This window comes from Procambarus clarkii, chromosome 82, assembly GCF_040958095.1.
Source record: "Procambarus clarkii isolate CNS0578487 chromosome 82, FALCON_Pclarkii_2.0, whole genome shotgun sequence".
In the NCBI taxonomy this organism is placed as follows: domain Eukaryota; kingdom Metazoa; phylum Arthropoda; class Malacostraca; order Decapoda; family Cambaridae; genus Procambarus; species Procambarus clarkii.
Genome location: NC_091231.1, coordinates 13,505,108 through 13,520,107, shown reverse-complemented (window position 1 = coordinate 13,520,107; position 15,000 = coordinate 13,505,108). Strand labels below are relative to the sequence as shown.

At 40.3% G+C, this 15,000-nt stretch overlaps 1 protein-coding gene across 2 annotated transcripts in view; it reads right to left on the bottom strand.

Annotated features, from left to right (window-relative positions):
- LOC123764426 (protein sidekick) overlaps nucleotides 1-15,000 on the bottom strand; it is a 122,648-nt gene that overhangs the window by 16,564 nt on the left and 91,084 nt on the right. For both annotated transcript variants that reach the window (XM_045752278.2, XM_045752279.2), the window contains exon 3: nucleotides 10,559-10,769. In XM_045752278.2, coding sequence (XP_045608234.2) covers nucleotides 10,559-10,769 — 211 coding nt within the window. The remainder of the gene's footprint in view (nucleotides 1-10,558; nucleotides 10,770-15,000) is intronic.

Here is a 15,000-nt window from a genome sequence, read left to right as displayed (position 1 = left end):
TTTAATACATCTAAGGAAGGCTTATTGGCAGAAATACAAGAGCCTTGATGGAAGTGCAAATAAAAGTTTGTTGGTTGAACAAAAGGATACATACCAGTTAGCAGAAGAACTACAAGAAGCTAACTGGTAGTTAAGAAGGAGGTCTGGTGGCACTTGTACCAAGGGAAGCTTATTTATCTGAGAATATATTGGAAGGCCATTTGGTAGAAGATCTAAAAAACTATGTAAATTAGTAACTGAACTATGTGAAACCTATATATAATATAACCAAGATTGATTTAGGTAACTTGGGAAATTTGGAGAATGATGGATCCCTTAACTCTCATTTCAATCCATTTGCAGTGAGAGTTACAGGAACCGGATTTGGAAATACAGAAAGGTAAGTGCTGAAATTAATTACATGGTGAGTGGGGGAATGTTCATAGCATCAGCATTAAGGCAGGTATGTAGGTAGCATCATAACTATGCAAGATATTGCTGTCAGTGACGATGTTACGAACATCCTACTGGTATTAGCCGGCAAGTAATGGAACCATTAACTGAAGAATCAGTAAACGTTTCCATATCAGATGATTTCCTTCCCATTTAAATGGCTTCCATATGCAAATTTTGTAACAATTAAAAATAAAACTTATGAATTTCGAAAAACTGAATCCACCCCGCGTTCCCAAGAGCGGGTTTGTGACTATGAATTTGTGTTTTTTTTAATAATGAAGAGTGCAGTTTATTTAGGCACAAACGACGCGGTATTATGAGCGTATATACATTGGTGTATGTTGAGACTGGGGGCTACAGAGGCTATATTCTGTTGCGTGTTTGATGGAGATTAAAAATTGTTTTTGAAAAAGTTTTTGAAAAGCTAACGTGTGTTCATTGTCTTTTTCTCGTGGGAATTAGAGTGTTACAAACACATGGGGAGGTGATAGGCATGTTTTTTTTTTTTTAGGCTTTATTTTGAATTTGGGGAACAAAATATATATAAAGAAAAAAATTTAATTGTGGATTTCGTATTTTTCATTTTGAGGGAAACTGCGACCTCTTAGTGTGTGCGAAGATGAGGTGGCTTGTAGTGGGTGGGTGATGGTGGTGGTGTTGGTAGTTGTGGTGATGGCTTTGACGAAAGTGATGGTTGCGGTGACAGTGATGATGGTGATGGTGGCTTAGGTAACAACGATAGTGACTGTGGTAATAGCGATGGTGGTTGTGTTAACAGCAATGGTGGTTGTGGTTGCTGTGGTAATTGTGGTGGCAGCACTTGCTTTGGTAGTAGATTGTGGTTGTGGTGATGTGAAGGCAGATTTAATGATGGTTGTTGTAGTAATGTTATGTGTAGTTGTATATGCTGAGGTTCCCCATGTTATTACTGCAGTTATCGCAGCTGAAGCCACCTGATAACTTTGTTGGTGGACAGAAGTTATTTTGAAGTTAAATTCCTTAGGTGATAGGAATTAGCAAAATTTCTGAAAGTAGGAACAAAAATCACTTAACCAGAGAAGACATTTTAAGTGTTCATCTCCAATCCTTCCTTCCTTCCTTCCTTCCTTCCTTCCTTCCTTCCTTCCTTCCTTCCTTCCTTCCTTCCTTCCTTCCTTCCTTCCTTCCTTCCTTCCTTCCTTCCTTCCTTCCTTCCTTCCGTCTCTCTCTCTCTCTCTCTCTCTCTCTCTCTCTCTCTCTCTCTCTCTCTCTCTCTCTCTCTCTCATACACACACAGACATCCTTGCAGGTTCCTAGGAAAGACGTTAAATAAATCCCCTTTTGAATGTTTTCGGTATTAATGGCTCAGGCGCCATTTGCTATGTTCAACTTAGCATCTTGAGAGGCAGACGAAATGTTAACACAAAAGAAAACTATAATATGATAATTAAAAAAATGTGGCAGGCTGAGAATCATTGATAAAACCCAACCTAATCCAACCCATCCCAGTCTAACTTAACATTTATTAACTATCCTATTAACAACATTTATTAACTATCCTGGTTACGAAAAGTTGGGAGTTTTCTCTTTTAATTTGTTTCATAAGCTGTAAATATTTACTGTCTATTATGAAAATTTTAACAATATAAAGCATTACATATATACAAATAAATAAACAAAAGTTACGTAGATCAGTAAATAATACTAGTAAAAACTCTTTCTTTAGTTGAATAAAGTAGTTACAGTAGTTAAGTTTAAAGTAAAAAGTTGAATAAAGATATATTATGTTGTATCAACTAGCCCTTGCTTTGGAAAATAATTCGGGTTAGTTTACTTTACGCTAGTATAGGTACTATAATATAGTAATAATATATATTTAATATACGATAAGAAATTCATATATATGAAGCAAGGATGAAAAAACAAAACAAACTTGTACTTCTCGATTAATGATAAGCCCGCACTCCTTTTTGGTAATAAAAACACTAATCTGGAGAAGATCATTGGTCTCTATTCCTTATCAAGGAACATATCCCCCTTGAAGTAATCGGTAGAGAACAGGGGAAGCCTTGCTTCATATAGTGTGTCGCCATGCAATTCTTGATCAGTGTAAGGGCTTAGGCACACTATTCCTTCTCGCCTTCCTCATATCCCAGTTCCTTCTCATCATGCCCCTTTCATGTGCTGTTTTCATACGCTTCCTTCTCATAATTATCTTACCTTTACCTTTCCGGCAACATTATTTGCGATGAACTACTAACGTAAAACACTAATCACGCATTAACAAAAATGTAAACATAAAACCAGAAAATACAGTTGATCGATTTATTTACAAAATAGCATAGAAAAACTCTTTTTGGACTCTTGAGGAAGAGGATTAAGCAGTTAATTAATTTTACAAATGAACTCTCTTCATTCATAGAGTTAACTCTCCAAGACATGAAGAGTGAATTCATAAAGAGTTTTACAACATGCTTCAAAATAAATGCGTTTTCCAGGATGCACATAGATTACAAATGATCAATTACATCAGGACAAGAGCTTCAACGACACGTGAATACAACCTCTGAAGCGGAATGGCACAAAATAACGTGCTAAACTGTCCTCACACTCACGGGTTAAGACGGATATTATCAGATACTTTGGCAAAACTTCAACTATTTCAACAATTCCTGCAATTTTCAACAGTTCGTAACAACGTAATATTTCCAGATTAAACACTGTTCTTCAACAGACAGGCAAGCGTGTTGTATTAAGACATTGTCCTTCGAGAGACATTAGTCATGTGGTATTAAAATGTTGCTTTCCACTCTCAGAAACAGACCCGGTCGGCCGAGCGGACAGCACGCAGTACGTGTGATCTTGTGGTCCCGGGTTCAATCCCGGGCGCCGGCGAGAAACAATAGGCAGAGTTTCTTTCACCTTATGCCCCTGTTACCAAGCAGTAAAATAGGTACCTGGGTGTTAGTCAGCTGTCACGGGCTGCTTCCTGGGGGTGGAGGCTTGGTCGAGGACCGGGCCGCGGGGACACTAAAAGCCCCGAAATCATCTCAAGATAACATCAAGAAGATAACCTCATCAAAACAACTGGACATCAACGCACCAAACACAGACATTAACGTGCAAACTCAAACAAAACACAAAACCCTTTCCACTGCTTTTCTCCATAAACTTACATTTATTTATTATTTTAAATTTTTTTGTGCAATTCTGAGTCGCACATGCATGACAAACAGACCGAATTTACATTTTTACTCACCGCGAAAGGCGTTAATAATTCAAGTAAAGGGTTTTAGTAAATGGAGATGGCATTACCAGTGCGTGCGTTTGGTGGATACCGTAATGGCAGAAACATTGTAAAGTTTGTGTGTGTGGAGCCTGTGGGCAGACAGGTGGGATGGCTCTGGGTGGATTTAGGTCTTGGTGAAGATGCTGCCGTACGCCTCTTAACGTCTGCTTCTTATAGTGTATGTGATGTTGCTTGCCCGGAGGAAGGGAGGGTGGGAGAGACGTGGAGTGGGACGGGAAATGGGAGTAGAAGGTTATTTTTGGTGGGGAATTGCTTGGGGAGAGGAAAGGAAGAGAGGATGGAAAAAAAGAGGTGAAGGAGAGAGAGAAAAGAAGAAGACAGAAAGGTTTGAAAAGGGACAACTGACGAGAAGAAAAAGTGAGGTATGGAGAACGAGGATTAAAGCGTTTAAAACTGACACGGAAAGATGAGGTAAACTTCTGGAGGATGGAAAGAAAGGAAACGAGTGAAAGGAGAGAGGAAAAGGAAGAGAAAGGTACATGAAAGGAGAAGGAAAGAGGAAAGGAGAGAGAGAGAGAGAGAGATTGAGTGTTCCTATTACTGTGTAGGTGTGTTGCACGTGTGTGTGTGTGTGTGTGTGTGTGTGTGTGTGTGTGTGTGTGTGTGTGTGTGTGTGTGTGTGTGTGTGTGTGTGTGTGTGTGTGTGTGTGTGTACTCACCTAGTTGTGCTTGGGGGGATGAGCTCTGGCTCTTTGGTCCCGCCTCTCAACCGTTTTGTGTGTGTGTGTGTGTGTGTGTGTGTGTGTGTGTGTGTGTGTGTGTGTGTGTGTGTGTGTGTGTGTGTGTGAGTGTGTGCATCTTCCTTTAATGCCTGCACATATGAGGAGTTCAAGCGAGCTCAAGCAACGATCAAAGGCAATCCTTGTGTAGAAACATTGCAAGAAACAGCATTTATAATCAAAGTAAATATAGAAAGTGTTGCAAAATTAGTAAAATTAAGTATTTATCAAATTATTCTGTCCAAATGTCCTATTTAAAATATAATAACGAGAAAATTGAAGCAGGAAGTTGTGAAACGAGCATGTTAGTTTTTGGGTCATCATTATTATTTTTGTTTTCATTCCCAAATATCATCTAAGTAAATAAATATATATGTTAAACCTGAAAGAGACACGTTCTAAAAAGATCATACCAAAGCTTAAACGTGACATATGAATTGCTATGCCTTCAATCAAAATTGTTAGTTAACTAAGCACCTGGGGCCAGATTCATGAAAGCACTTACGAACCTGTCCACCTTTTTTCAATCTTTGGCGGCTTTGTTTACAATTATTAAATAGTTAATGAGCTCCGAAGCACCAGGAGGCTGTTTATAACAATAACAACAGTTGATTGGCAAGTTTTCATGCTTGTAAACTGTTTAATAAATGTAACCAAAGCCGTCAAAGATTGAGGAAAGATGTACACGTTCGTAAGTGCTTGTGTAACTGCTTTCGTGAATCTGGGCCCTGGACCTCCACCCCCCTCCCCTACTGTTATCGGTATCAGTACCAAAAATACCTGAAAAGATATCCTAAGAAGAGAGAGAATAACCTACGAGTGACCCATCAATGATTCTATTTACTACTCTATTACTTCAATGTTTCTATTTACTTTTTACTTTTATTTATTGAGTAAGTAAGTAAGTAATTATCAAAAGAAGGCACCAAAGCTATGAAGCGCCATTAGTAGTTTCAAAGAGTTATCCGACAAAGAGTTATGGGATGACGGGACACCACGACGCAATGCTTGAGCAAGCATTGCTCGATAAATGATTTGTGTTTTCTGGCGTCACTTTTGCTTTGATGATTTGTTGAGCTGATCGATAATTTTCGTGTTCAACGTATTTTGATGTCACGAGGGAAGAGTTTGTATATAAATGAAAGTCTTTGTCAGGATTTATCGTTCCCATGGCTAATGTTTCCAACAATGGGGTAATTTAGGGGGTCATTTATTATTTTTAGGGTCACCATTAGCTTATCGGTTTTTATATAGCTGGATTTTCTCCTTCAAAATAATGCTACGGACGAGTACGGTATTTGAGGAATGTTGATAAGTATTCAGAGAGATATTTTCAAAGGTTTTAGCTAAAATATTTGGAACATGCACACTCGCGCACGCAAACACACATACGCGCACAGATACACACGAGCACGCACGCACACACACACACACACACACACACACACACACACACACACACACACACACACACACACACACACACACACACACACACACACACACACAGTTGAGATTTCAATTTCAGTTGAGAGGCGGGACCAAAGGGCCAGAGTTAAACCCCCGCAATCACAAATAGGTGAGTACACACACGTTAAGTTAAAAAAAATGATCGTTAATTAATGACAGTTGAGAAGCGAGCGAAAGAGCAGAGCTCAACCTCCGCAAGCACAACTAGGTGAATACAGCTGAGTACATACACACATACACACACACACACACACACACACACACACACACACACACACACACACACAAATACACACACATACACACACACACACACACACACACACACACACACACACACACACACACACACACATACACACACACACACACACACACACACACACACACATTGGCACCTTCCCCCCCACCCCCACACACACACACTTTTCGCTAACACTTTGAATTTATTCACTCTTTACCTGTAATGTTTCTCCAAAAGCTTGGATTTTTTCCTCCATTCAAAGCATTAGCAGCGTTGGGATTTATGCCAACATTAGAAACACTAACGAAATAATGTATAAAACTGAAGAAGCACGAACGATACGGAATGGAACGAGCGAAACCCAATGGGAGATTTTGATAAATAGAGAGATATGATGGGATAAGTGTCGTGTTTCAGCTAACATGGTGTGAGATTTCAAGCTGTTTAGAAATCTGAAACTCGTGAACAATTAAATCGTCTTTTTTTTATCTGACATTTTTAAAGTCTCCATATCTGTGTGGGACATATAGTTTGTGTAGATCTTAAGTGTGTTTGTGTGGACCTTCAGTGTGTTTGTGTGGACCTTCAGTGTGTTTGTGTGGACCTTCAGTGTGTTTGTGTAGATCTTAAGTGTGTTTGTGTGGACCGTCAGTGTGTTTGTGTGGACCTTCAGTGTGTTTGTGTGGAGGTTCACGTTTGTCTGTGGATCTCTGTGTGTATCTGTGCTGATGTCTCCCTACATATATGTGTTTAACTGTTTTCCAGTATTTTAACACGTCTTAGGTCTATTAGATTTATAATAGCCGTGATATAGACATAAATGAAACAGCAACTGCAATTAGTATTGTTTGAAACAATTAATCTGATTTAACCATTAAAGACATCCCTTTAAATAAAAGATCAGGACAGTTTTGTTGCTAGAATTCCTCATCAAACAGTCAACTGTCTGCTCACGACATGAGAATTCAATGTAAATACATTGCCCTAGACGCTCACTTCAGAGTTAATTATTTTCGAGAGTGGGAAAAGTTTTTACACAGAATGAGTTTGTGTCTGCATATTCAAATGAATGTTTATACACATTTTCATTATTTTTATTATTTAGTTAATTATTTTCGAAACTTGAAAAGTTTTAACACAGAATGAGTTGGTGTCTGCATATTCAAATGAATGTTTATACACATTTACTCCTCTGATATTTCCTTCGGTTCATTTATGATGAATTGCAAACTATTTATCACGTGTCTAGTTAATTTTGGTATATATCCTTATTTCTGAGTAAATATTCGTGGCCATTTGACATTTTATTCCTTAATGCTCTCTTATATAAATTATATAAATACTGACAACGTTGATATATTGCTAACGCTGGTAACCCTGTTTGCTGGGTAGAATATATTGGTGCATTCTAATTGTCCATTAGTCCAATGAAATCCTTTAAGCACACACACACGTACACACACACACACACACACACACACACACACACACACACACACACACACACACACACACACACACACACACACAAGGGAGTGGAATTGAGGAAACGGGCAGAGAATAATGATAGGGGCTTGAATTCGCTTCATGGCTGAAGCAGAAGCAAATGGGCAGAATTTCATTCACCTGATGCCTCTATTTACCTAGCAGTAAATAGATACCTGGGATTTAGATACCCTGTTACTGGCTGCATCCAGTGGATATGTGTGTGTGTGTGTGTGTGTGTGTGTGTGTGTGTGTGTGTGTGTGTGTGTGTGTGTGTGTGTGTGTGTGTGTGTGTGTGTGTGTGTGTGTGTGTGTGTGTGTGTGTGTGTGTGTGTGTGTGTGTGTGTGTGTGTTAGAGAGAAATATGTACTAGATATTAAAGATGTATATAAGTCAGAAGTCAGTACATTAGACAACCAACAATTATAAGGAAGAAAGAAAGACATCTAAGAGTTAACGACTTGATCCTACAGCCCCCCCCCCCAAAAAAAAAAAACACAAAACAAACAGTAAACACATCACAAATACACCAACAAAACATGAAGGTGTAAACACAGTGCGCCGTAAGGTGCTGGGTACACCCAAACAGCACACAGCACAAGACATAACACACACACTAAAACACACGAGAAGCCAGTTCCTGGAAACTGAGGAAGTAAACCGCAGTCAAATAAAACAGACTCAAAACCTATCGAGACAGGAAGGTAAACCAACCAAAAAAAACACTATAATGAAACTTTATTCGGGTCCGTGGTAAAGCAGGAACAGTCTAACTGGCAGGAAACGTAAACTTACTAGCAATAGAGCCGGTGAAAAGCACTGGTCTCTACTCTAGCAATGGTTATCACAGGAGGAAGAGGCGAAGAAAGAAAGAGAAATGAAAGGAAGAGATAGAAAAAGAAGATAAGAACCCGCACTGAGAGGAGACGGCCAAAGGAACTAGCTAGTTTAGCTAAGTGAACGGCGAATTGGGGATGAAGGAACGACCAAGTGGTTCTGAATTAACGAGAGTGCAACTGAGGAAATGGCTGAGGAAACTGAGCTCAGCGAACGATGGACTGAGGCTGAGGGAAGCAGAGGATGACACTTGTGAGCCGGCTTAAAGATGGAGAGACTAGGGAGTGCTTAAAGACCGTATTGATGAGATTAATATCATTGGCTGTGTAGCAGAGAGAAGGATGAGAAGGAGGTCACATGGCAGAGGAGAAAGGAACAATCAGGTGAAAGCACCCAATCATTACGACTATCTAGCCCTTGAAAAAGGGCCAGGATAGGGATTTGGAATAGGACGCAGGGAGGGGGAAAGAGTTGCAAAGAAAAATTGAAAGAGAGAGAGAGAGAGTGAGGAGAGAGTAGAGAGAGGAAAATGAAGAGAAGTAGGTACATGCAGTACACAAACAGGTGTACACACTACATCACACACGTTGTACATGCACTGTACAACCCGTGTACATGCACCTCTCTCCAACTGGTTTCAGAGATAGTTAGGAAGAGGAGTGTGACGCTATTTGTCTCCCTGATTGGTGACCAGAGAGGTGGTAGAGGGTTGGGGGTTAGGAGGTGGGGTGGGGGGAGGTTAGGAGGTGGGGTGGGGGAGGTAGGGGGGGGGGGAGGTTAGGAGGTGGGGAGCAGGTATTGGGGTCATTTGTTTTGATGGTTGAGGAAGCAGCTTGGATGGGGGGAGCCTGAAGGCAGGGGTGAGTTACTGGGAACGGAGGGGAAAGGGGGGTGATGGGTTTAACGGTGATGGGGATTGAAGGGATTGATGGGGGAAGGGGGAGGGGGAGGGGGGATTGGTGGAAGCATTGCTGGAGGGGGCGTGGTGGGGATATTGAGAAGAGATACTGCTGGCTTTAATTGGAAAAATTTTTCACAAAAGTAGAGAAAAATGATTATAATAATAAAATATATATTAAAAATTATATATAACTTATTATAATTATTATAACTTTATTATTAGTAGTAGTATTATTAGTGTTATTTTATTATTAATAATATTATTTTTAATAATAAAAATAATAATAGTTATAATGAATACACTGAGACATTGTACTTATGTTTCAACATTATGAATGTAATTAGTACCATTTCTGTGTGTAGTTTGAGACTCTTTCAGAACGAGCGGGATAAAGAATGGGTGAGAAGGACATTTAAGCGGTTTGTTTTAATGAGTGATTTAGATTTAGCTGTAGAGTGATTTGTCTGTGGAAACAGGAGGGAAAACGGGAATGAAATACCTTCTCCTAAATATGACCTCCGCGAGAGAGAGAGAGAGAGAGAGAGAGAGAGAGAGAGAGAGAGAGAGAGAGAGAGAGAGAGAGAGAGAGAGAGAGAGAGGGGGGGGTGAGCGATATATGCGATATATGACCATTTCTCACAGGAGCGAGGGACACAGGCTGGATAATTTAGAGTGCGAGGTGCTAAGGCTACCCACACACACACACGCACGCGCGTGCGGGTCAACCACTCGTGCAAGCTATTATGAGTCAGAGACAGACTGAGACAGACAGATAGACCAGCAGGAAATTGACAGGCAGGAAGTCATACAGACAGAAAATAAAGGATAGACATAACATATGCAAACATCATATAGACAGCTGCACGGTAAGTGTAATAGACATATACCAATCAGCTATTCAGTGTGTTACAATAAGATCATATCCCCTTGCACCTCTCCCCCCCCCCCCTGTGCCCCTAGACCACTTGGGCTGGACGGTAGAGCGACGGTCTCACTTCATGCAACTCGGCGTTCAATCCCCGACCGTCCACAAGTGGTTGGGCACCATTCCTTTCCCCCTGTCCCATCCCAAATCCCTATCCGACCCCCCTTCGAAGTGCTATATAGTGGTAATGGCTTGGTGCCTTCCCCCATTAATAGTTCCCCTTCCCCCTTCTGCCCAAAACAGCGCCACTTACTGACGACTCGGAGGCTGAAGAGTTGACTCATCTTGGGTTCCGTGGAGACCTGGCACTCGTAGAGGCCCGCGTCACGCTCCTGCACATACTTGATCACCAAGTTCCACGTCTCTGTCGCTGTCGAGTAGTGAGACTCGAACCTCTCGTCTCCTACGAACGTGTAGCGGTCCACCGTCAGGATATCAGCGTCGCGCATGCGCACCCACGAGACCTGTAAAAGGCGAAGATAGCCTGATGAGTGTGACAGGCGTTAGTAAGTCTACAAGTAAACGCATATATATGTGCAATTTATGGTTATCTTGAGAGGTTATCTTGAGTTGATTTCTGGGCTTTTTTAGTGTCCCCGCGGCCCGGTCCTTGACTAGGCCTCCACCCCCCAGGAAGCAGCCCGGGACAGCTGACTAACTCCCAGGTACATATTTACTGCTAGGTAACAAGGGCATAGGGTGAAAGAAACTCTGCCCATCATTTCTCGCTGGCGCCCAGGATCGAACCCGGGATCACAGGATCACAAGTCCAGTGTGCTGTCCGCTCGACTGACCAGCTCCTATAAATGGTATATGGCTATATGGTATATGTATATTGCCACTATTTCATCTGTGGCTTAGAACAGTGCAAGGAAACACTTTCTCCTGTGCTACTATAATATTTAATTGTTAATATACTATAATATTTAATTGTTAATATACTATAATATTTAATTGTTAATATTCTCCGAGATGTCTATAAACTTCTCGCTATTTTCTCTACACTTGATCACAGTATAGGGGTCAGCACCTGCGGCTGGTGTGACTCTATAGCAATTTTTGGCAGAATAAAGATGAGTTTGTCTCATAACCTATCTGAGTTGTGTGTGGTGCTGCCATGGTTAGTTTTGTTTGTTGTTTAAGATTCGTTACTTGGAACAAAAAGTTCCAAATAGCACGGGCTATGGTGAGCCCGTAGACTGTCTTACAAGGCTAAGGTGGACAAATCTTTGAGAACTCTACTGTTGACGCCATTGTGTGTGAAAGCCCAGGACGGATTTGCGACTGTGTGTATAAAAGGATTCTTTGTTTTGCTTTCAGTGAGTTATAGATAGATCAGCTCTAATTAGAAAGGAAGAACTACATATTCTTTTAATGTCAAAAAGCCTTTTATACAGTCCGCTCAATATTCGAGCTCAAGATAGAAAAGGAGGCTGGAGTATCGAGAACGACTTAAGTGAGAAAGAAAGAACTCCTCAGACAGAACGCAAAATGTACATATCATAATGAAAACGGATTAGGAGTTGAGTACATGAAGGGTAGGTGATGGTGCCTATACTGTTTATAAAATATGAGATTAACCTGACATGATATTAGCTAATTCATATCAAAGTTGCTGACAGTGAAAAACTAACGACGAATCAGGACATATAGAGACTGTGATTCCCCTTTAACGTATCTGGACACACTGCAGAAGTGTTTTTAAAAAAACGTTAACAAATGTAACCCAGACAAAAGAGAAAACATCTGAACAGTTTGAAGAAGGAGAGATATTGTTCAGATGTTTTCTGAACAGTATCTCTCACTGATACTGATACTGAGGAAAGAGAGGGAAGGCCTGGACACCGAGTGATTCCCTGTGAGCAAATCTTGGTTAGTACATTGATCTGCCAGCCCCAGGTGCACTTTACAGCAAGCCTTACTCAAAGTGGATTACAAATTTAATCCAGTTTAATTAACTCATGCGACAAACACACATGTTGAAATTGCAATCATCAAGAGATAATGGTATTTGTTCAGCGTTTACCGACCAGTTATCTTATTTTGGATGACATCAGTGCATATTATTTCCATACAGATATTAGTTATTACGAGTTAAAAAGCTGCATAATAAATATTACCAGTTGCGGGAAGGAAGGATGAGAGAGAGAGAGAGAGAGAGAGAGAGAGAGAGAGAGAGAGAGAGAGAGAGAGAGAGAGAGAGAGAGAGAGAGAGAGAGACAGAGAGAGAGGCAGAAAAAGAGAGGGAGACGAAGAACAATATATAGACTAACTGACATAGATAGAGGAGACAACGTCTTTCAGTATATATATTCCCTAGCTGCCCCCTTGTCCGTGAGGCAACAACACCAATATCCTCTCCCTGGAAATTGGAAGTCTAGATAACCATGACAGTATCTAAATTTTCCATTAACTCCTTGAGAGACTGAGATAGATGGAGGTAAGACAGAGACAGACATACACTGAAAGGGGGAGAGGGTGAAGGTGTTTACCAATTTATCTCCTGAGTAATAGAAACAGAGGGATAGAGAAATAATCTGATTGACCCATAGGCAGATCAAATGAGCGTATACTGATGAAGGAGAGAGAACTAGGGTGTGTATATAATACCTGTTCCAAAATTAGTTATCCAAACTACTATGAATTACATCGTAACATAGATGAAGGCGGGGATTATCTACAGATACCTCAGTGGTGCTGCAGGGAATGACTGGGAGAAAGAGAGGGAGACAGAAGAGAGAGAGAGAGAGAGAGAGAGAGAGAGAGAGAGAGAGAGAGAGAGAGAGAGAGAGAGAGAGAGAGAGAGAGAGAGAGAGAGAGATTGTGAGGAAGGGAGGTAGGTGTGGGGAAGACATACAATGACAATCCCAGAGACCACAAGATACCCATTCAAGTTTAATAACGCAGAGTGCTAGACTCCCTAAAATTTTAGTATTAATTGCAAATAATTTTAAATTTAACTGTTTGCAAAGTTAACCTTAGCTATAATATTTATGCATTGCCATTGTTATCATACGCATTTCTGTTTTGAAAACGTTGAATATAATTGTCCAGGCGATTTATGTGTTGATTCGCAACTAGTATTTCATTTCAATGTCATGAACGTCTACGGAACTCTATATTCACTTTTCATTACAAAATGTTTTACATAAAATTTTTAAATTGCTTTAATTGTAAACTGTACCCTTAATGTTTCTGTTGAAATACATGTAATAGGTATATCCACAATTCCTATTTACCCTCTTTTTCCCTTACGTGCATCCTCTGTTTGACACTAGAACACTCTTTCTGTTTCCCTATGGTTTGTTTTGCTATTGAATTTTTTCCCCTTCATCTTATGCATGTCTTCCCCCATTCAGTCTAAAAAAAAAATCTGTCCAGCTAATTTATATGACAAACTAAATATTAGTTTCCGAATGAATAAACTTATTTAATGGTCTGAGTCAGTCTCTTTCGCTCTATCCCTCGTTGAATCATGTTCTCTCTCTCTCTCTCTCTCTCTCTCTCTCTCTCTCTCTCTCTCTCTCTCTCTCTCTCTCCCTCTCTCTCTCTCTCTCTCTCTCTCTCTCTCTCTCTCTCTCTCTCTCTCTCTCTCTCTCTCTCTCTCTCTCTCTTTCTCTCTCTCTCTCTCTCTCCTCTCTCTTCTCTCTCTTCTCTCTCTTCTCTCTCTTTCTCTCTCTCTCTCTCTCTCTCTCTCTCTCTCTCTCTCTCTCTCTCTCTCTCTCTCTCTCTCTCTCTCTCTCTCTCTCTCTCTCTCTCTCTCTCCGCCCTGTTTCTGTCACACAAAATTTACAAGCAATAACAACTACTCCATTGTAGGTATTGTTGTCTTGCTATGCGTGTCCCTACACAAACATATATTCCAGCACATATTTTTTGCCAATGACAAAAAAACAATAACGAGCTGGAAGTGTTGCCAATTGCTACCATGACTCGTTATAAAGACCCGTGTCAGCGTTACTGTACCACACTCCTAAGACCCTTGATCATCAGATTATGACACGCGGAGCTCAACATTCAAGGCCTCGAGAGATCAAAAATAAGACCATAAACTTCGTATGTGTAATCGTAAAAGGAGCAGAGCAAAGTTTACGAGCAGCATACACATCCCAGAAATGTCAGACAAGAATCGATACAGTAAACGTATTTGTGTAGTAAATCATGGTCTTGCAGTATAGGTGCCAAGATGGTATGTTCACGTTATTTATATACACACTTCAGCAATTTGCCTCTGCACATTAAAACTGCGTGTTCGAATATGTGTATATATATATATATATATATATATATATATATATATATATATATATATATATATATATATACTGCATTCATTGTTCCTGCCCCACATGTGAGGAGTTGGAGTAACTCGCCAACCTGTAACAACTAACTTTGTACCCTGCATGTAACCAATGTTGTAAATCATTTTGTGTAATGAAATTTTAAATAAAATAAAACAACAAATAACAAATATATATGGGGAGGTACAAGACAATATGTTAGTGTACGTGGGGGACCCACACAGCTCTCTTGGATGCTATATTTCCTCTTCTTCGAGGCCATGGGTCCCTAGAAACAGAAGTCGTATCCCCTATGTATTAGATGATGCAATTAAAATATATATATATGTGTGTGAATAAAATCGCGTGTGGTGAAACAGTCCACCATTCTGGCCATTCAGGCAGGAACCCAAAA